This window comes from Dermacentor albipictus, chromosome 1, assembly GCF_038994185.2.
Source record: "Dermacentor albipictus isolate Rhodes 1998 colony chromosome 1, USDA_Dalb.pri_finalv2, whole genome shotgun sequence".
NCBI lineage: Eukaryota > Metazoa > Arthropoda > Arachnida > Ixodida > Ixodidae > Dermacentor > Dermacentor albipictus.
In genome coordinates this window covers 152,222,418-152,244,442 of record NC_091821.1, presented here as the reverse complement: position 1 = coordinate 152,244,442, position 22,025 = coordinate 152,222,418, and the positions used below count along the sequence as shown (strand labels likewise).

Here is a 22,025-nt window from a genome sequence, read left to right as displayed (position 1 = left end):
CAAAAAGATCGCGAAGCTTCGGGCGAAAAGCGGTTCAGCAAAAATTGTCACCGACATCAGCATGGGTGGTTATGGGAGCATCGATTGAAGCGCGACTATGTAAGGAGGAAAAAAAAATTGGGAAATAAAAAAAGCGTTTTTTGAAAACAATACACCGATTTATTCAAGGAAAATAAAATTCCTAATCAATTTTAAATGCACGTGACGATAAAAGACAGCTCTATTTTAGTTTATCATTATCAATAAATGCCTATATTCAGTGCCCACTATAAGAGTTGACGTCGCCATCACTTGCAATGCAATGCAGTTATTGAAGTGTGCAGAACGGCGCGCTCGTAAAGTTCACCTGTTACAATACGCCGCACTCACACGTTGTGCTGTTTTGCTTGTCGACGTTTGTCTGAATTTGGTCATGCTGGTAACTTCATTGTTTCTGACCCTGTTCAGTCAAAAGTAGTGAGTTACGACCGCCCGATAATCGTTTACTTTCGTTGTTTTCGTGTGACTGACTGCGCTGCCCGATGGGCTCGGCACTCTAAACCAACACTCTACACCCAAAGCTTTCGTCGGCCTCCAAAGAAAGGATGTTCTGTGCAGGGGTGCAATTTTGAAACCCTTACGGCTGACCTTTTACTGCATCGCTTTCTGCGCCGAAAGTTGGAAACGCCCACAAAGTCGAATGGCGGGGCATTTGAATATACAGCTGTAATGGCAGGCCAACCAAAACAAATTTCGTGCCTATGAGAAGAAAATGACGTTCTCTATTTAACGGATATGGCGTCACATCATTTTTTTCTTCCAGAGGAAGTGTTCCCTCCTCACACAGATGGCGCTAAGCCCCATGAACCGCCGATTAACCCCTATGTTTTGAACGCACGACCTTCTATGGAAGCTTCGCTACCAGGTTTATTTACCTTGCCTGCGCCCTGACGACCAGCTGCAGTGACACCTGACAACGGACTTGTCCATATAAACCACCGACGCACAAATCTACGCACCACTACTGCGCGGGCGATCTGAGACCGCAGGCTGTTCCTAACAACTATCTAATACTGATCCTATCTGCAGGAAATGTTTTGCTTTTTCTGTACTTTCCGCTCATCACGGTCTACCGATCGCCTGTGCAATGTGGGTCCAATGGTTGCTTCACTTGCAAAAGAACTAGAAATCTTGAATAGTACTTTTGAATCGAAAATTAAAGAGCTGTTCATGGCTATCACAAATTCGAAGAAAGAACAGGCGAAAGAAAATAGAGCAGAATTCAAGGCACTAAAGCAAGAACTTGACAGCCTCAAAAAAGATCATGTCAGTCATCAGCGATTCTTTCGATGACCTCATATCAGCTTGTCACAGAAAACATCCTTTGTCACAGAAAACAAAGAATTAAAGAAGGAAAATCAGATACTTTATTGCCAAGTACAAGAATTAGACCGGTATTCCCATCTGAACAGCCTTGAGATAAGAGGCATTCCTCAAACTCAAGGCGAAGACTGCTTTAAAATAGTTCAAAAGGTCGGTGACAGAATTGGTAGTTCTGTGAAACTGGACGACATAGATGTTGTTCACCGTGTTCCTACGCGAGATGCTGGAAAGAAAAACCCGGTCGTCCGCTTTTACTCTCGTGCTAAGCGAACAGACTATGTCCTAAGAGCGCGAAAGGCATGTTTGACGAAATGGAGGCTTGCCTTCTTGGCAGCACTGACACTGCAATATATGTCAACGAACATTTGACGCTATCAAACAAGAAACTGTTTGCTATGGCACTGGATAAAAAAAGGACAGGAAGGTTGGCTTTACCTGTGGACAGAAAACTTCGTAATGAAAGCTAGGAAAAATGCGGATGGCAGGGTCTTTCGAATTGTTTGCGAAGGTGACTTGCATATCTTTCATGACAATTGAACAACTGCATCATCGATTATTTCTCCCCGCAAGAGTTAACTCATTCTTCACGTGAACTCCCTTCTGCTACTCATGTTAATGCCCGAAGCATAAGAAAGCATTTTAATAATTTTAATGTATGACTACGTGGCATCAAGACGGCAAGTTGGGCCATTTGGTTAGGATTCATTGTAAGGTTTGTAACAGTGCAACACAAGACAAAGGCAAAAAAAAGGTAGAACGACGACACGGCATTGACTCTCAACTGATATTTTGTTAAAGATCCGTCACATATATGTAGGTACCAATTCAAAAACCATGACATGCACGATACAGAGGGATACATCAAGGCAACTGTCACCAACTGACGCATAACCAAAGGTGACAAAGGTAGCGCAGTTCCTTGCCATGAAGACCCATAGACGGTTCACTGATACATGCCTTGTCCCTATAGTCTTTATATTGTAAGCCTCAGCGATTTCTCTTGTCAATTGGCATGCGTGTTTTTAAATGACATCAGTTTTTTTTTAAATAGGGGCGACAACCGGACGACTTGCAATGCTCCGGGAGATGAAGTGGCGCAACCCCTTGAAGAGATTGCTCTTGCTCCCTAAGTGGAACATTCACGCAGCGCTTACGGAGCATGAGCTATCTCTTCAAGGGGTTGCGCCACTTATCGCCCGGAGCATTGAAAGTCGTGCTGTTGTCGCCCTTATTAAAAAAAAAAAAACTCGACGTTCCAGTCGTCGTCGCTCTCCGACGTCTCCGAGTAGCTGGACGCGGCCGCGCCGCCAGGTTTGGAGTCACGCATGGTCTCCGTGCTTCGACAACTTGTCGCGTTGATGCAGCACTGCATCGCGTTGCTGCAGTACTGTATCGGCAGGTCCCTTCTTCAATGGTAGCGCCGGGAGCTTCAGCAACGTGTAGGGAACCGCTCCGCGCCCGTGTACCATGCCAGACCCGATGACGGTGACAGAGGAGGAGCCGACGGAAACGCTCCTCAGCGATCGGCAGAGCTACAGCTAGCACTGTGGAGATGGTAGCGCAGCCGGCTAGGCAGGCGTCACTACTGGCCGTGGAACGAGTGCCGCCCACCTTCCCCACGATCATGGTCCCTCCCGGAACGTAGCAGGGCCCCCCAATGTGGGAACGGCACGGTCCCTCAGTCCACACCAGTAGGCTCCAAGTCGTGGCCAGCCGCGCCCAAGCGCGCCCAGCCAAGCCTCGAACCACCGCTCGCGCTCACGAGTCACTTTATCTTCCACTTCTTCGACTGCTGGCTGCAATGCCGGAGTTATATATATATATATATATATATATATATATATATATATATATATATATATATATATATATATATATATATATATATATATATATATATATATATATATATATATATATATATATATATATGTGTGTGTGTGTGTGTGTGTGTTGTAGGGACGCCGGCGGCATGGCTGCGCCGCTGTGCCGCCATCATCAGCATCTGGGCCTGTGCCATGCGCCCGTGACACGCGCAGCCAGCCTCGGGCCAGAGCACGAGGAACGGCGACCAGGAAGGTGTGAGTTGCTTAGGGGCTTCGGGCAGTAAAGGTTGTCTTTTGCATGACTCTTGCACCTTGTGTCGTCTCTGAGAGCCTCAGCTGGCCACTGGCTCTGAAGCCATGGCCCTGAGCCCACATTGTACGCCCGTAACGTGGGGCTAGCTGGTGGTTCTTAGAAGATAGGCATCAGGGCTTCTCGTTTGTTCGCTGCGGTTGTGGTGCCATTCGTGGCTGGGTTACCGCTTTTTGTGCAGCGTTATTTGTGTGCACATATCTTTTGCGTTTTGTATGTCTGGTTTGCCTTTTCTTTTTCCACGGAGACGCAGTCTTCGGCACGCAAGGCAACCGCGGTAGCCGACGAACAGCAACCAGGAGTCTCGACTGTGGCTGCAGCTGGAGCCGGTGAAGCCGGTGAAGCCGGTGAGCGACAAGAATGCGATGGCCTCGTCGCCATTGAACCAGACCGCCACGTCTTGCCAGTCTTTAACGGCTCGGCTCGCGTACACGGCCGTCGCCACACGCACGGGTCACGAGCGCGCGCAGCCCGTGACACTGACGAAGCTGACGTTGGAGGTGACATCGCTGAGCGGCCACGACGCCGAGAAATCGGTCACTGATTTTCTGGATGAATTGACCCTTTACATTACGGTTTCGGTGTCTCGGAGCTTCCTGCCGGTAGACTACGACTACCGCATCCGACGCGATCTGGACGCCCGAACGCAACACCTAGATGAGGGTCTGCGAGAATATGTTGGAGTCATGTGGCCGTGTTCCCGAGCATATATATATATATATATATATATATATATATATATATATATATATATATATATATATATATATATATATATATATATATATATATATATATATATGTATCCTCGACATTATGAGAGGGATGAGTCAGTGCTTTTTTTGTTTGCCTAGGAGAATATGAGCCATTGCTGATGATAATAGTTTTTGTTGACGCAAAACAAAAAGGCAGGAAGCCCAGGCATAAACAGCTTCGCTGTGAAAAGGTAACAGTTAGGTAGAAAAAGTATTTATTTCCATAGGTCAATATGAGAGATGAGATTGATGTATTGTTGCCAGTAAACCACATACATGTATAGTTTAATTCAGTGCTTAACTTTTAATATATATGAAAGTATACCGCAATATTCTTATCGTACTTTCTTGTTGAGCCAAATGTTGCGGTGTTTGAAATGTAGAAAGGTGTGTACATATGGGGGGGAGAGGGTGTTTATATCGTAGAGTATACGCATGCTGCTTGGTTGATATTGATATTCATGTAAATTTACCTTCCATTAGCAAAATAGCGTTAGAAGGATTTTGTAATTTTCCGATTATGTAGTTGTCTGAAGCGCACATTTTGTCTGTTACCTATGCCAAGCGCTAATAGGGGGCATGAATATTCGGCTATTAATGCCCTTTCTCTAGTTCCTCTCTACCGCAAAAGAAATCTATAAAAAACTGAAAATTTACTTTCAAATAAATGCTTGGTTTGTGATGCGTTCACATGGGATTACTCACGGCAGAGCATGCTTTCATCGCAGTTTATTGACGGCACCCAGAAGTTACTGGAGCCTGTGTCCATGATCAACTTGAAAGACTGGGGCGGGGTTCCAATGGTCAGGACGCCAAAGTATTGCATCTGTTTGAGAATATAGGTGATGAAACGTGAGGAATGGTAACAGCTCTGTTGCGCGTTGTTAGAATGGGGTTAGCGACGGCATTATTTATATTAATAATATCGCAGCATGTCACTGCTACCTCATGGCAGGAGATTAGTTTAACCGTTTGGTTCATCAGCTGTAAATTGAGAATTGATAATCTTAAGCCGGCAGAAATTCGACCCTAACACGCTCGGATGGTACTATACAGCTGCGTTACCAATGAAGTGGTCAAGGAGCCCCTTTCGGTTCTTAAAGTGCGAGGGCAAGGAAACGCTGGCTTCCTGGAGCCTCTCCACGTCTGCAATGTAATAATATGCTCCTTGTTGCTGCTCATAATGGATAGTCGTTGAGGATTTTGTTAACATCATATTCCCAGAAAGGCGGGGCACGGCAGTTACTCATGCCGTGACCCTGTAATTAACATGTTTAAAGAAAGCATAATATCGGACGCTTCGTTCGTCTCACGTTCTGGTAGTTCTCCAGGATTATAGAAATAGGGTCGCCAGGCGCACGTCCTTGAATTGCGGTTACATTGGGGTCCGTCCAATATAGCTGCATACTGAAACCACAAAGAGTAAACCGAATAATATGTTTAGAAAAGGAGTAGGATGACGGCGCGCATCACTTTTCATCTGAAAAAAAATATGCAGATCCAACGCACATATTGGAATGTATGTGAAGCGAAACGAAGTTTAGTGAAGATGTTAAATGCGATATAACTAAATGCGGTGCGTGAACTTGTGTTTACTTTGATCCTGCGCAACTCGAAATATAATGCAATGCTTATGTTAATTATGCACCGCACAGGTCACAACTTTAATTTCATGCGATTTCTGTGTTTATGCGGTACACTATTCACAAGCTATGTCAAATCGCAAAACACCAAAGCAGGCTAAGGCACAGTGTGAAACCTCAACACAGCTACGCTAATAGAACCAAGGCGGTGTAATATGCTTGTAGAGAAAAATAATGATGAGAGGTGTATGCACAAAGAATTACGATACATATCTAAATACATTTAAGGATTGTAAGCTCTTTGTGCCACAGTAGCACATACCCATTCTGGAGGATCGGCCAAGATTGGGCACATATCCAATGGCCCAAGATTGGGGTAGCCGAAATATAAGAAATTTAAGAAAATCCATTAAGCTGTTGAATATATGAAGCCGTTCTATTTGGATGCAAGGCCCACAGTCAGGCGTCATAGCGACGCATTTTGCCTCGTATTCCCCGGTAGAGAACTGCCTTGCGGTGTACTGTATATTGTTGTCTAGAAATTTTATTGTTTTGGCATAGCTATTTGGAGGATAGATCCTTCTTCGTGCTTACCGAGGATGGAATGACATCCCACTATCTAACGGACAAAGGTGTGCCGCTAGGCTGAGTGTTAAGCCCAACGTTATTCAACGTAGCACTGTTAAATCTTGTTAGATCATTGCCCAGGATGATCCAGATATCCATCTATGCAGATGAGTTCTGCATCTGGGCGTTCGGCGTGACACGGTCGCAGGTACGAGCGAGGCTGCAGAAGGGAGTCACACAAACGTCTTCCTGCCTGCATATGAACGGCCTAGAACTATCCTGATAAAAGTGCCCGATTAGTCGCATTTACACACAAAACAATAATTCCATACGTTATACGCATAAATATATTGTAATGACGAAGATCGCACGAACGTTACTGCGGCCGCATGGCTCCTGAAGTGAGGAAGATTAAGACAAAAGGGTCGGTGTAGCTGTTTTGGCTCGCTCTGTCGTTTGGCCGGGACTGCTCGGCTGCTCTCTGCGCTGGACCCGCTAACCTGCTAAGCGTCAATAAACCTCGTAGCATTTGGTGGAAGTGCGGGGTACCCTAACGCTTCGCCCTAGAACTCCGGAGCCGCACTCTGCCCACCGCTACCACCACGACCATGCCAGACGACGCCGGTGAGCGATCCACTTCAACTGGACCAGTCACCTGCGCTGTCACCAGTCACCGTTTAGTCACCAGTAACCGTTACTTGAGGATACCCAGCTGTTTTCAGTGGCACCGCCGATACTGACGTCGACGAATGACTTTTGTAGTATCGCGAACGGGTGAGCAACGACAACAAATGGGACGATCCAACGAAGCTCACCAACGTTATTTTTTATCTTACGGATGTCGCCAACCTCTGGTTCCGAACTCACGAGGCCACTATTGCGACATGAAATGACTTTAAAATTGCTTTCGTGGAGGTGCTTGGCCGTCCGGCCGTGCGAAGGCTTCGAGCCGACCAACGCCTCCACCAACGAGCGCTACAGCCGGGCGAGAATTTCACTAGTTATATCGAGGACGTCATCGATCTGTGCAACTGAGTGAGCCGAACGATGACTGAGGAAGAAAAGATTAAACAAATCCTCAAGGGCATTGAAGACAACGCTTTTCAAATGTTCCTACCACCGTTGCAGCAGTAGTCACCTACTGCCAAAACTTCGACGAATTACGCCGGCAACGAGCGCTTGGCCGCCAGACTGTTTCTCACGTGGACTCCCTTTCCAGTTTGGCGACTGCTCTTGGACAGACTAATGACAGGTCTCTGCTACCTCAAATAAAAGCCTTCATTCGTGAAGAGGTGGCCCGTCAGCTCTCGCTGCTCCCTCTCACCCAGGAGCCTGTTTAGCCTTTGTCCTTGGCCATGCAGCAGGCCAACCGCGAGCAGGTTGCAGAGGCTTTTCCGCCAGCCTACCAGCACGCTCCGGTTGCCGCACCGCTGACGTACGCTGAAGTCGTGTCGCGTCCTAGACCAACGACCCTTCCCTACCCGACGCCGCCACTGCGCCCAGCAGTTCTCCCTGTCATTCAAATGCCCCCTCAGTTCTTCCGGCCGCAATATCTATGGCGCAGGCGAGACAATCCGCAGATATGCTTCTTCTGCGGTCTCGCGGGACACGTGGCGCGCTTTTGTCGCCCCCGCCTGCCACGTCCGGACATCGTCGTTGATGGAAACGTACCCGCAGCCCACCAGGATGCTGATTCGAACCCGTCGACGAACTTCTAAACCGGTCGCCAGAACTTTAGCAGCCGTCGTTCACCATCACCGCGTCGTCTTTTGATATCGCCGATGCGTCGTCGCCCGCCTTTCAACGAGGGAAACTAAATGCTGCAGCTTCGGAGGCAAGAGCTGGCACTATTGTCGAAATGCCCAAGATCTCCGCTATCGCCGCAAAACATTATAGAAATACAAGTTGAAGGAGTCGCTACATTCGCACTTGTCGACACGGGCGCTGCCATTTCCGTCATACGTGAGGCTCTTTGCCGTAAGATCAGGAAGGTCACCACATCCTGACCTTGTACTTCGTACTGCCACCACGGAGCCCGTCCAACCTTCAGCCGCATGCACCGCTAGGATAGTTATTCAGGACGTACTTTACACGATTGAGTATTTGTTTACAAAACGAATCACCGTTTCCTGGTAGTCATCATCGACCGTGATTTGTCTTGGACGCCACATATTTCATATATAAAGAAGAATACTGCAATAGCCCATGTATTCAAATTTGTTGATGGAAAGTCTTGGTGCGAATCTGTGCAATCGATGCTACGGCTATGCCATGCATTTTTATGGGCTTCCTAAGATACAGCCTATCCATGCTGGGTAGCACCAGCAAAACGAACCTTCGCACACTCCAGAATGTACAAGGCCAAGTTCTACGGATGTGCCTCGGCCTCCCTAAGTATGCATCCACAGCAGCCACAATCGCCATAGCGCGTGACCACCCTATAACAACGTACATTGCAGACGACACTCTAAGAGTGCACATTCGACATGTCGCAAGGATACCCTTGCTTGCCTGCCAATAACTAGGCCGCATACGAGTTTTAGCCGTCTTCTGAGTACTAACGGAGCATCGCTACCATCGAATTACGTCCCAGCAGCATGGCCTTCGATGCCACTGTGATTTCTGCATTCATCTCGAGTATACCTTACTATTCCTGGCATCAAGAAGCAGGCGCAAGTGCTGTCAGCAGCATTGAAGCAGGCAGTTATTACACCACTTACCACTTACACTTACATGTTTACGCTGATGGGTCGGTCATGCACTCGAGTTCATCAGCTGCAGTATTTGTCCCAGCAAAATCTACAGTGATAATATTCAGGACATCGCACTTGACATCAACGACGGCTGTCGAACTTGGAGCTTTGCGTGCAGCATTTCAATTGATCCACCAGGAAACGCCCCAGAAATGGTCAATCTTCTGCGATTCCAATTAAGGTTGCCCTCCAGAGATTGTTCTCTGCATTCCGCCATGGACCGCACGAACGATTTGTCTCGGAAGCACGAGAAAATCACAATCGGGCAGTTGAGAAAGCACATGTCATCGTAGTTCAATGGTTTCCAAGTGATTGTGGTATTCTTGGGAACGAGCAGGCAGACACAGCAGATCGATCTTCACGTGCCAGTGGCGATGGCGTCGCTATCCCGATGTCAAGATCAGACGCAGCGGGAAAGCTCCGTGCGCTTGCTCGCGAACTTACGTTGGCCCAATGGAATTCGGCAGACTTTCAAAACCAGCGCCTTTGTTCCCTGGATCTTCATCTGAAGCTCCCCTTTCCACATGGCTTACCATGAGGGGAAATAACTCTCATGTCGTCTATGGCTCGGATGGAGTAGATTTTACTAATGCGTACTCCTACCTCGTCGAAATGACCATAAGTCCAAAATGTGAAGTTGGCAGGTGCAAAGAGACGATAGCACAACTTCTGTGTGATTGTCGTTGTTTCAATGCACAAAGAAAGGCCCTCAGCATCTCACTCGACGAAATTGACAACCGTCCCCTTACGGAAGACTAACTTCTTGGACCCTGGTCAAAGCCGACGTCGGCGTGAACTGCTTCAAAAACGCTAATGTGCTATTAAAGAAAATAGGACTCATCGAAAAACTATAGAGTGTATGAACTGATGCGTTCTTTTGTCTAATATTCTCATGTTTTCTTATTGTTTTCTGCCCTTACTCCATCCGTCTGTGCAGAGTAGCCATCCGGACACTTAACCTCTCTGCCTTTCACCTCTTGTTTTCCCACTTACTTTAGAGTTTGGAACATTTATAAATATATACTCTGCCTAAATAAATAAATAAATAAATAAATAAATAAATAAATAAATAAATAACGCTATTTAATTAAGAGGTCAGTGCGCTTTAGAAATACCTATGAGCCGAAATTATATGTGCATGTGTTAATTGGTGAATAATTATTTCATTACGTACTACAAAGGTGTGCTCACTGGCAATATATTGTGGGTCGGACTACGTGAAGTTTAAGATGGAGCATCCGGTGGCACATGTCCAGTTTCCCAAGGATGGGGTAGCCCAAATATAAACAATTTGAAAAATCAAGGAAGCTGTTGAATATTATGCGATATTCCATTAAGTGTTCTGTGTCCTTTAAAGACAATTATGAGCCGACATCATGTAACAGCAGTTAAACAACGGGGGAGGCAATAGGCCTATCATGTTCGTTCCTTTGGTCGTCATGCTTTGTTTTAGGTCCATCACTCATTACTAACCAGCATTGTGGCCAATATTCCACTGCCAGTTTGCGGAAACGAACTGCTTATATCGGTACCAGGCACTGACGAACGCCCACGGTTTGCCGCCGTGCTCATCTTGTGCACCGTACTGCAGCACCCTGCCGTGCCCATCGTTGATCGATACGTTGTGCTTGCGACGTGTCTGGGAGAAGCGTATCGTATTTTCCCGCATGCCTTCTACTGTTAACGCAGTCAACAAAACCAGCATGTGATACCTGAGCAACAGAAATACATTTCTTGAAAACCTGTCGAAACTCAAGGCTACGATATGAATATGCTTAGGAGTTGCAATAGTGCCATAGGGTCATATACATGGCAGCGTTGTAAATTTCTATTTTTCACTGTCGGAAGGTGCTGTTTTGAGCCCGTGGCCTGACGCTGGAACTTTATTGCAGACGACAATGGCTCTTAGAATTTTCGAAACTGTATTAAAACGGGACCCGCTTCTTTAATAGGGAGGCTAAGCAAAGTGCATACGCATCGCCTCCATTCCTGGTCGTCATTCACCTGTTCCTGTTCTTGCTTCTTTTTACCAGGGCGGAATAGCAGGCTAGAGCGCACCTACTGGGACTTACACTACTGTCTTTCCTGAAAATAAAGCCTATTGTCTTTTGTTTGTTTCAAGCGAGTGGTTTGGTGATCTCGTGGTTCTTGTACATACGCTCCTTGTTGACCATGGCACTAAGGTGACGCATGTATTTATTACAATCCGGGTCTCACTTTCACTTTCGTACATTAAGCAGTGCATGAGTGCTTTGGTAATAGTTTGTGCTATGAAGAAAAGTAATTACGCGTAAATTAAGGCACGCTTATGGTGTCGTGAAAAATTCTAACTGCTCTTGCATACTTAGCTGTCTCGCTTGATGCTCCAGCTGCCCATGATAGTCACGCTGAAGCGTGCTGATATTTCCAGAGCTTATGCAAAAATGTTCTCTCGTATGTTAGATCTCTTCCTTGACGGAGTGAGAGCAAGGCGTCCTATGGCGTCTTTATGGTCTCAAAAAAAAAAGTAGATACCAATGCATCGATGCGAGAGGCTCTTCGGCGAGTGACAGCATATTTCCCCCGACGTCGATTTTTTAAAAATAATTTTAAATTCACTCACCTAAACTGTCCAAGTGAACCACCAATCAAGATGAGAGCCAGAAGAATGGAAGTCTGGAGCGCCATGGTTGAAGTTCCTTCGGCAACCTGCCAACATGAGCCACTACGACTCCTAGATGGTGACTGCTATCTTCGTTGAAGTGCTCAGCTTATCTGAGTATACCACGGCAGCTCCGACAACAGCAGCGTTTGGGAGTCGCTGAGCCAGCAGCGTTGGACAAACTTTTGGCTTACGATAGGGAAGAATCTCTTCAAGTACGTTATTCTTGTTCCGCAGTGATGCAGCTCATAACCCGCTTACACTTTGCTAACATAAAAACGCCATTTGCGATAAGAGGCCTTTGTTAAATTGCTGATTTTGAACGCTTGTGTTTGCACAGGCTCAGCATCATAATCAACGCTAATTCTGAAGGCGCTGGTTCGTTTGTTGAAATGCACCAACCTGTAGGGCCACCTGTGACTGGCTCAGTGATGAACGCCTGTGTGTGTAACAGTGCAAACTGTGAACTTATTTTTTTTCTTCTCCTGTTTCAATATCATTTCCCCTTTCCCAGCGAACGGTAGCCTACGTGGCTCAGCCTGGTTAACCTCCCTGCTTTTTCCTTACGACTTCTCTCTCTATCTCTCAACACGCATATTCTTATAGCCTGCAACGTCGCATGTATGAAATGTTTTCTGTTCTGCCCCGGCTGTCAGTGACAAGTTGTAAGGGTGGTCCAGCGCTTTTTAGATGGTCTCTTTGGACACAAGCACTCATTGTAATGATGGAGACGTAGAGAAAAGAATTAGCAAGATGAAAACTGAATTTCTAAAGCGAAGCTTTCTATGTCTCAATGATTCGTGCGTGAGTGCCGAAAACGCACTGCAGCAAAGCCAACTTACACATCTGCATAGAAAACTACAGTTTACATTCGCAGTTGTACCGATAAGAACAATGGGAACAGCGTCATTCTCTCGACCAATGATAATGAAGCTACCCACATGAACTATATATATATATATATAAACATACACTGTGCAAGTGTAGAGTCGTCCACGAAAGTGTGAGTGTGTGCGTGTAATCAACGGCTACATGATCTCAAATAAAGGCTATGCAACTTAACGCAATGTGTCCTCATTGAACTTCACCGTTCAAAAAATACAATCCCAAACAAGCAGTCACACCACATATGCATAGCATCGGGTCGCTCAGCATTTCTTCGGTTCGTTGGTTGGTCGTTCGCTTTGGACTTTGATTCAGTTTGCATTGGAGAAACCTTCGCGTTCAACCATCTTTCCTTAAAGAAAAGACTACGATTTTTTTTCTATTACTGTGTGAATGGATGGATGGATGGATGGATGGATGTTATGAGAGTCCCCATTGGAACGGGGAGGTGGGTTGCGCGACCAAGCTCTTGCTATTATACTGCCTAATGTCCTACCTAGGTTAAACAATGAAAAAAAACACTATGAACTACCACGCCCAAATTTTCTGATCCCCTATTGCGAACTGTGTTTTGTACGGCACCGTCTTTTGTCGTTTCCCTACTTTTCTTCCACCAATCCTCCAATCACCTCTTACTAATGCCTATTACGAACATGTCTGCTTTACCACTGCTCCCGCTGAACCCAAGGGCTTCAAAGAGGACAGTGGTGCCAGTGGGCAGTGGGCCAGTGGTGCCTGGGTAGACGTCTTCACATTCTAATAAAACATGCTCCGTCGTTTCCCTAGCTTTACCGCAGCAAGCACATGATTTTTCTTCCTTCTTATATCTCGATTTATAGGTGCGTGTTCTAAGGCAGCCCGATTTCGCTTCGAAAAGTAATGAGCTTCCCTTTGAGTTATCATAAATGGTTTCTTTCCTGATTTCGTTTTTTCCTCTTAAGTAGTGACTCATGGCAGGTTTCTTTTACATTGCCGCCACCCATGAGATTATTTCAGCCTCTCTGACTTTCCGCTTGACCATCTTTGTTGCTGTGTTGCCCACCCTACAGGCCGCATACTTGCTGGTAAGCTTCCTAGTTCTTTTCCTCCACTGTGAATCAATGTTTTTCCTGTACGGATACCTGAGCACCCTCCCAGCCCATTTACTTTCTTCCATATTCCTCAGCCGTTCTTCATACTCAATTTTACTGCGAGCTTCCCTCACTTCAAAACTAGTCCAGCCCATATCACCCTGCACAGCTTCATTTGTAGTCTTCCCGTGAGCGCCCAAAGCGAGGCGACCCATTGACGTTTGGTTCCCGCCGAGCCCTGATTGTACCCCTGATTTAAAGCAAACAACCGCATTTCCAAAAGTCCTGGAACCATTACCCCTTTCCACATACCTCGGAGGACCTCGTACCTATTGTATCCCCATAGCGCTCTGTGCTTCATTATGGCTGCATTTCTCTTCCCCTTGACTGTTATGGTTCTTTCCTGTGTTGCCATATATCCATTGCCTTCGTTTATCCATATACCCAACGTATTTATATTCTGTTACCCGAGGTATTTCTTGGCCCTGTATCTCCACTGTCTGTTCACTGTTTTCATTGAATACCATAACACCTGATTTTCTAACACTAAATTTCAAACCTAAATTGTTACTTTCCTAACCACAGATATTAGCCAGACGTTGCAAATCACTTTGCATATTAGCTAGCAACACAATGTCGTCCACATAAAATAAACCTGGGAGTTGCTGCTCAACCACTGTACCCGCCTGTTCGTACGAGAGATTAAACCCGATATTACTTCCTTCTAGCGCCCTCTCCGTCCTCACCATGTACATCATAAACAGCAGCGGGGATAAAGGGCACCCCTGCCTCAGTCCCTTGTTGATATGAACTTTCTCCTCGCTCCTCATCCCTTCCCATTCAACGCAAAGAGTATTTTCTAGGTAAATCTCTCTCAAAAGCTATAGACAATCGTTACCTAAGCCTTCCCCTTCCAGAATATTCCACGAAATGTTGCGGTCTACGTTGTCGTAGGCACCTGTAATGTCTAAAAAGGCCACATACAATGGTCTGCTTTCTGCTTTTGATATTTCAATACACTGAGTAAGAACAGACAAGTTATCATCCAAACGCCTACCTATTCTGAAGCCATTCTGAAGCTCTCCCAAAATGCCATTATTCTCTGCCCATCCTTGAAGCTTTAATTTGATTGCCTGCATTGCTAGCCTGAACATTACCGATGTAATAGTCAACGGTCTATACCAATGAATTCTGTCTTTCTCCCTGTCTGTCTTTCTGTCTTTCTGTATATAAGTGTCCCTAATGCGACCTCTGGTGTATGCACACAAAAATGCTCACCGTGGACACTTGCGTTGATTGAAACGTTTTTTTAAAACGCCCTTATTTCTGCATTTAATAGGCAAAGCCTTGTGGCAGAAAAGGGGTGCTCTATGGGGGAGGGGGAGGGAGACCGGTGCTCTCTTCTTCCTCGAGGTGGAGTGGTCCCGAGGTCGGCTCTGCAAAGAGGCGGCCAGGCCCTTCGTTTTATTGCATTCATCATATCGACGAGCCTACAAACAAGTACAAACATAGGATATTTTCGCAGGATATTGGGTAGTTTCTTAACTACTTTTTCTAGTGCTTAGAGCAGAAACTCGAGAAAAAGCCTACAGAAGACGACAGAAGACGACAGAGACAGACGCTAAACACTAGAACATATGATGTCATACGAACAAGGCCGAAACTGAACGCTTGCATAATTTTTACACCTTTATTTCGACAGAGCGTTAAAGGGAAGGTGAGAGGTTTTCCAGAAAAAATGAGTGAACATCTGTACAAAATGGTTTTCAACCCTCCGAATTCGAATATCGTATCCAAATTGAGTGAAAGAAAGCGCAAATATATTTTATTTCGACGGAAAGTGCAGCAGCGGACACGCCCAGCTCGCGCGTCTTGTTTCCGCCTGTGATTGGTCGGTGCGCCTCCTGACGTCAACTCTAGTAACCGACCTCTGCCGGTACACATGAAGCGCGGTGCCAGGTAGTTTGGTGCTGTTTTTCTGAGGCGGTAATGGAAAATTTAGAGAGACTGCGTTTTTCTGAGGACTTCGGCGTTACTCCCTACATGTACGAGCCGATTGCGAAGAGCCGGCCTCTCGAAGAAGCAAACGATGCTGGTGCGAGCAGTGTTTTCGACGCGAACGAAAGCAAAGTCTTGGGATCTCCTCGTGTTGGAAATGCTCTTTGGTGAGTATGGTTTTTGCAATGCGATCTAGTGATCTCGCCGATCTTTCGCCGATCTAGTGAGCTCGTTTCCGGTCAAATAACTGTAGTGTTGTGTTCCTGCATGCCTCCTCGTGGAACGTAAGCGGGGATGCGATCGTCGGCATTTGTGCGCTGTCCAAAGCTGTCGGCAATCTACAAAGACGGTTTAAACGCGTGAAAAGCTTCCAGGTTCATGCAGTACGTGTAGTGACCTTCATCTGTTGACTGCCACTCACGTTGACTACCACTCACGTTGATTACCACTCACGTTGACTACCACGCACGTTGACTACCACTCTACATACACGCAGACGCACCAACAAAGGAATGCAGGGTCGATCGAAGCAGATTACGATGGCACGCACGCAGAAACATGCGCGGTCAGGCACGGTCGCGGAGGCTGCGAAGGAACGAAACACTAGAGTTGACGTCACAACACCGCGGTTTCTGGTCTCCGCTCCGCTCGCTCACTCAAAGGGGGCGGGGGCGGGGGGGGGGGCGGAGCTACAGCGCAATTTCAACCGACGGTTACGTCGCTCCTAATTGAAAAAAAAACCCCAAATATTACCTACGTGGTTTATAAGGTTCCCGCATCCGTATATGAGCGTCTTATTGAATTCGACAGTCTCTTCAGCTTCCCTTTAAAAAGAAGTGGACCAACAGTGCACTTTTAAGGCAAAGTTGAGGGCACCTATCTCCACACTGATGTCACTCTGGAATATCATTTCAAGTTGATGCACCTTGCAATCTCACCGGCTGCAATTCGTCATTCCAAAACCTGGTAAAAAGCTTGAGATCGTCAACCTCGGACCAATCTCCTTAGCATTCGCCGTCGCAAAATTAATGGAGCATGTAATTTTAAGCAGAGTAGATAACTTCTTACAGGATAATAACATATACCCAGATACAATGATAGGATTTCGCAAAAAGCTATCGACACAAGATGCGATGCTTCAACTTAAGCATCAGATAATCGATTATAAAACGCGCTCTACGAGGGCCATCTTGACCTTGATCTTAAAAAGGCCGTCGCTAATGCCAAGCATGCAAACATATTGAAAAACATCTAACGAATAGGATTAGTGTAACGGACGTATAACTACATCCAGGGGCCGTATTCTGTAGCGGTTCCTTTGGGAACCGGCAGTGGCGTAGCTAGGTCGTCTGGCACCCGGGGCCCATAGGTCTTCTGTCACCCCCCTCTCCGTGTGTAGCCGGCGGAAAGAGGGGTGCCTTCAGACGTATGACACCCCCCCCCCCCCTCACTGGCCCCTTGCACCCGGGGCCCACGGCCCCCCGGCCCCCCCTGTTGCTACGCCACTGGGAACCGGTTCCTTTTGGCTGTTGCCATTGGTCGGCGCTTCGATGTCGTCATCCCTGGTGGGCGGGACGATAAATTTTGATGACGTCACGCAGGTTGCCAATCATCTGGAAAGGAACCGGTTCCCTGCTAGGAGCGGAACCGCGGAGAAGTGGTTCGTTTGAGAGTCGCGCGCGGGGGCGAGCATGATGTCGAGGGTTGCTAGGGCAACCGCGGCTGCCGGCTAATATCGCGCCAGCTGACGAGCCGGCACCTAGACGAGACGAGACAGAGACGGCAATGGCGGCTCCCTTGGTTGTGCTGCTGGCGAGTGCCGAAAGACAACGACGCGACGCGTTCGGCATGGCCGAAGAAGAGTTTCAAAGGCATTTTAGTCTCTCCAAAGACATAGTGCGACGTCTTTGAAATGAGCTGGAAGGACATCTCGGACCTCAAAGATTGCGTGGTGTCGACACTACGATGAAAGTGCTCTGCGCGCTGCGGTTTTTTGCCACCGGGAGCTTTCAACAGTGCGTCGGGAATGAAGAAGCGATTGCACTGTCGTAGCCTTCGGTCAGCCGGATCATTACAGCCGTCGCCAAGGCCATTACGGTTGTGGGCAAGGAAAAAGGATGGGTTAGATTCCCATCCACGGCGCAACAGAAAGCCGCCGTCAAGGAAGGCTTTCTTAGCCGTGGAAAAATTCCAGGAGTTCTAGGATGTGTGGACGGGAGTCTGATAGCCATCGTTCGCCCTAAGAAGCTCGGCCCCGGCGAAACGGAATCGTACTGGAGCCGTAAAGGGTATTACACCCTCAACTGCATGATCGTGAGTATTGTTCATTGACAAATATTTTCGATATGTGTTTGCGCGAGTGCACGTTGTAAAAAACTTCGTTTCGTTATTTTTCATCAATTGCCGGTAATACTTGCGTTCCTATTAGAGAAAGTAGCGTTTGTGTTGTATGTGTAATGACGACTTTGATCTTTGCATAGAACACGGCCGCACTTTTTCAGTGCTCTCCAATCACAGTTGAATAGCCTTTTCGATGCTACAATGTAAACACATTACGCGCGACTTAAACCGGAATAGACGCCGTAGCAGTGAAGGGAGTCTTCGTCTGCGAGCGATCCTAACAGAAGACGAGCCCTTGTGATTCTTATTCGACGTAAAACTAAAGCATTGTGGCCAGCAGACTGTAAACGCGAAAAGGAGCATCCCATCAATGAAAATGGTGTGAGGGAGAATGAGAATGTGTGGACACCCATTTGCTCTAGCTGTCAATACGGCACATGCTGTTTCCGCGTTCTTTCGCTTGTAATAGGCACTTTGTCTGAAAAAAAAAACACAGGTGGCACTCTTTAGCAGAATCTTGTACAATATGGACGGAGGAAACCAAAGGAATTATTTTGCACATTGTGTTGTTACCGTATGCCATACATGAGCATGTGAACACATGCTAACATTGCACTTGTAGGTTAAGATGACGTTGTTATCATGCTGATCATTAGTTCAACTGCCTACTGCGTATGTTGATATCTCCTTTTCTGTAATTGTGTTCACTGACTGAACAGTAACTGTTTGGCAAGTAGTGTTGTAAGCAAAAGGTTGTGCCAGATATTTGTTGCAGTGGCACTGACACCTTCTCTTTGCTTTCCCTTATGAGGTGTGCGACGCGAAGCTGAATATCCTGGAAATTGACCCACGGTTTCCGGGATCGTGCCACGATTCTTTCGTCTGGAGGCATTCTGCATTTCGCCGCCGCCTCACTCGTGGCCTGTTACTTCATGGAGAAGTCTTGCTTGGTACGTGCACCTAAAGTAGCAGTGCTTCTTCCACATGTAAAACATACACAGTCAAATAGTTTTGCATCCTAGCAAGCTTTAAGAAAGCATGATTTGCTAGAAATGTGTTGTGAATGCAGCAGTACCTAATGAACCTGCAGCGACTATCGAGAGAAACAAGTCTCTCTTAAAAGGTAGATATTTATACCAGCATGTATCCAACAGCTGACATGTTATGCTGTTTATTTATTAATTTCAATACACTGAATGCCATGTGGAGCGCTACAGGCAGGGGTGGAATTCTACAGAACACGTCGAAATGGCAGTTTTCAAGTATAGTGGAAAAGGGTTGGTGACAATGGACTCGGGGACCTGGTCCCTGTCCTTGGAACAAAGGAATAAGCGTGTGCGTGAAACTTTCGGCATCGACGTTAGTGATCGGTGTAGTATATATTGTAGAATGGTGCAAGTTGCGCTATTTTGCTTTGCGTCGCAATGTGTGCGATTTTTTTTGTTACAGCGACATGTGGTGCTGGAGTGATTAGAAAGGATCAAACGGGTAGCTCGATTTTGGGTACCTTCATGAGAAGAGGTACGAAAGGTAGAGCAAGGATCCCAGATACTGGCAGCATATTCGAGAGTAGACCTTAGAAGTGTTTTATAAAATAACACTTCTGAAGAGAGAAGACCTAATAAGTTTTAGTGGAAGATGTACATTTAGGGAGGGGCAAATGGGATGAACGGAGCAGAAAACCACGAGTATGAAATAAATATTACATGTCCAACTTAACCTGAGAACGAGATTTGCAGCCAAGACAACAGGTGAAATTGGGCTTTCTTTAAAATGAGTTGAACTTTCTTTACAACTTTCCGGGAAGGTCAATGTTTGATAGATATTGCAACAATAAATCCAAGACCCGCTCCTGTTGTAAAAGGGCCCTGGCGTAGACTGTTTTCTTGCATTGTGCCTTAATGTATCCATTTCGTTCACTGACATGCAACACTTTACAGGGGACTCTGGGTACCCGCTAGAGCCATGGATCATGACTCCTGTGCCTGGTCACCCAAATCGCCTCACGGCAGAGGGGCGCTATAATGAGGCACACGCATCAATGCGAAATGCCGTTGAGCGGTGCATAGGAGTCGTCAAGAGCCGCTTCCGATGCCTGCAGAGGTATCGGGTGCTCCATTACTCGCCTCGGAAAGCAGCCACTATTGTTGCAGCTTGTGCAGCGCTGCATAACCTCTGCCTTGCAGCAGGCGTGCCTCTGCCAGATGACCCAGATGACGACGGTGCACATAACGACAGCGCACAGGGGCCAGCCCAGGCACAAGTGCCGCTTCAAGTACAGGTGCCGCCGCAGGCGCACCCTGTACAGCCTTCTCGAGCTTTGTTTCAAAGAGGCCGTGCGGTGCGCGAATCCATAGTTGGTGTGTTTCGGCTGCCCAGAAATTTGCGCATTGCCTACCTGCAAAGTGTGCGCCGGCGCATTCGCTGGCAAATGAGGCGGAGACATGTGCTGGTGTAACATGTTTTATTTTTCTTTTCATGAAGTAAATAGGCCGTGCACTTCAACATAACACATTGCGTGTGCTCACATGTGGCTAATCGTAGTATGCTGCATACTGCGGTAGTGAAAAGCACATGATTTGTCTATGTTGAGCATGACAGATACACATGCAGTGACAAATAACCATGTGCCATTATGTTACTCCTTTGCTTTGTTCACTGTGCTTTTGAATATTGTCTCGCCAGGGAATTTTCTTTAAATAAAGGTTATTTCCAAGGTGAATGGCAACCAATCTTGCATTGTTGAATATTGCTTTGCGATGCCTATTTTACTGTGCAGTATGCATTTTCCAAAGCTGAAGGTGTCTGTTCATGTGTGACACACAAGCACAGCACAAGTTACACAGCAACTGAAATGTCGTTCAGAGCAATCTGTATAGCACATATTGAAACGTATAGCAACAAGCGAGACATGCCAAGCACTTTTTGGAGCAGGATTTCTTTAAATAGCAGACACTCATGCTTCCTACTGCTTTGTTTAAACTCAAGAGTTGCTTCAACAATGCATTTCTTGCACGCATGATTTCACATAATGCTCGTAATTGCTGCTTAACAAGGTGCAACTACGCTATAACACAATATAAACAAAATCATGACAATGAAACATTTCTTTATTTTATTCATTGGGTACCTGCTTCGCCATTCAGGCATTACAACAGGGAGGGTACAACTCATACAAATGGACACTCAAAATTACATTCATAAAGCATGGAAGAAATCATCATTTGAACAAATACAGACAGTGTCAGGTGGTAGAGTATTTCAATCCCTTATAGTACGAACATAGAAAGAGTAGCGGAAAGCGTCGCTTTTAACCCTCTATTGCATGGCGTCCCATATTTGGCACATACCAGTTACCATTCTTTTTTGCGTGTGCGAGATTCCCGGTTGAGAATGTGATACCATCAGAGTAAATCTCATAGTTATGTGCACTTATTATGGGCAAATGCTGCCATCTCTTGAGCGATACGCAAAACAGAGGTGAAGTAGATTTTGGGATGCGACGTGAAACTCTGAGGGGGCAAACACGAGCAATTGTTTTTTTTTCTCTGAAAATTTCGACCGCAGAAACATAGAAAAATTATTTTGGCATATTTTTTGGTCTCGTAAATTCAAGGCAGTTACTAGTTTTCTCAAATTTGCCTGCAACTACAGCAGAGAAACCGAAATCGGTGTGTGCCATATTTGGCACAGTATGAACTTGAAATACAAAATGTGGTAACGTGCTGCCATCTGTTCAATAGCCCGAAGTTGCAGGTCACTCTATCACAAGATGGAATTTTGACGATCGGTACAGTAAGGGCGAATTGTCTACCAAACAGCCGCCTGAAAAGCGAAAAGGAACTGAAATGTAAAGGACGTGGTTCTTCAGAGGCACTCACAAGCGCGATAGATGACGTGGAGTTATCGTGTGTGCATTGATGCAATAACCGCGC

The 22,025-nt window shown here is 46.4% G+C and overlaps 1 protein-coding gene and 1 long non-coding RNA gene across 5 annotated transcripts in view; one reads left to right on the top strand and one right to left on the bottom strand.

Annotated features, from left to right (window-relative positions):
* The window catches only part of LOC135903036 (lysosomal aspartic protease-like), a 58,071-nt gene that overhangs the window by 9,218 nt on the left and 26,828 nt on the right, over positions 1–22,025 (bottom strand). Inside the window, exons 2-5 of one of the 4 annotated variants that reach the window (XM_070533743.1) lie at positions 15,031–15,188; positions 11,759–11,860; positions 5,567–5,660; positions 4,959–5,079 (exon numbers count right to left, since the gene is read on the bottom strand). In XM_070533743.1, the coding sequence (XP_070389844.1) occupies positions 4,959–5,079; positions 5,567–5,660; positions 11,759–11,823 (280 nt within the window). In that variant the 5' untranslated portion in view covers positions 11,824–11,860; positions 15,031–15,188. The remainder of the gene's footprint in view (positions 1–4,958; positions 5,080–5,566; positions 5,661–11,758; positions 11,861–15,030; positions 15,189–22,025) is intronic. The other 3 variants (XM_065433406.1, XM_065433407.1, XM_070533746.1) reach the window with 3 other exon arrangements.
* LOC135902985 (uncharacterized) lies at positions 17,743–20,174 on the top strand. Its single transcript, XR_010564677.2, has 3 exons — positions 17,743–18,063; positions 18,902–19,040; positions 20,031–20,174. It is a non-coding gene; the product is annotated as an uncharacterized lncRNA (long non-coding RNA).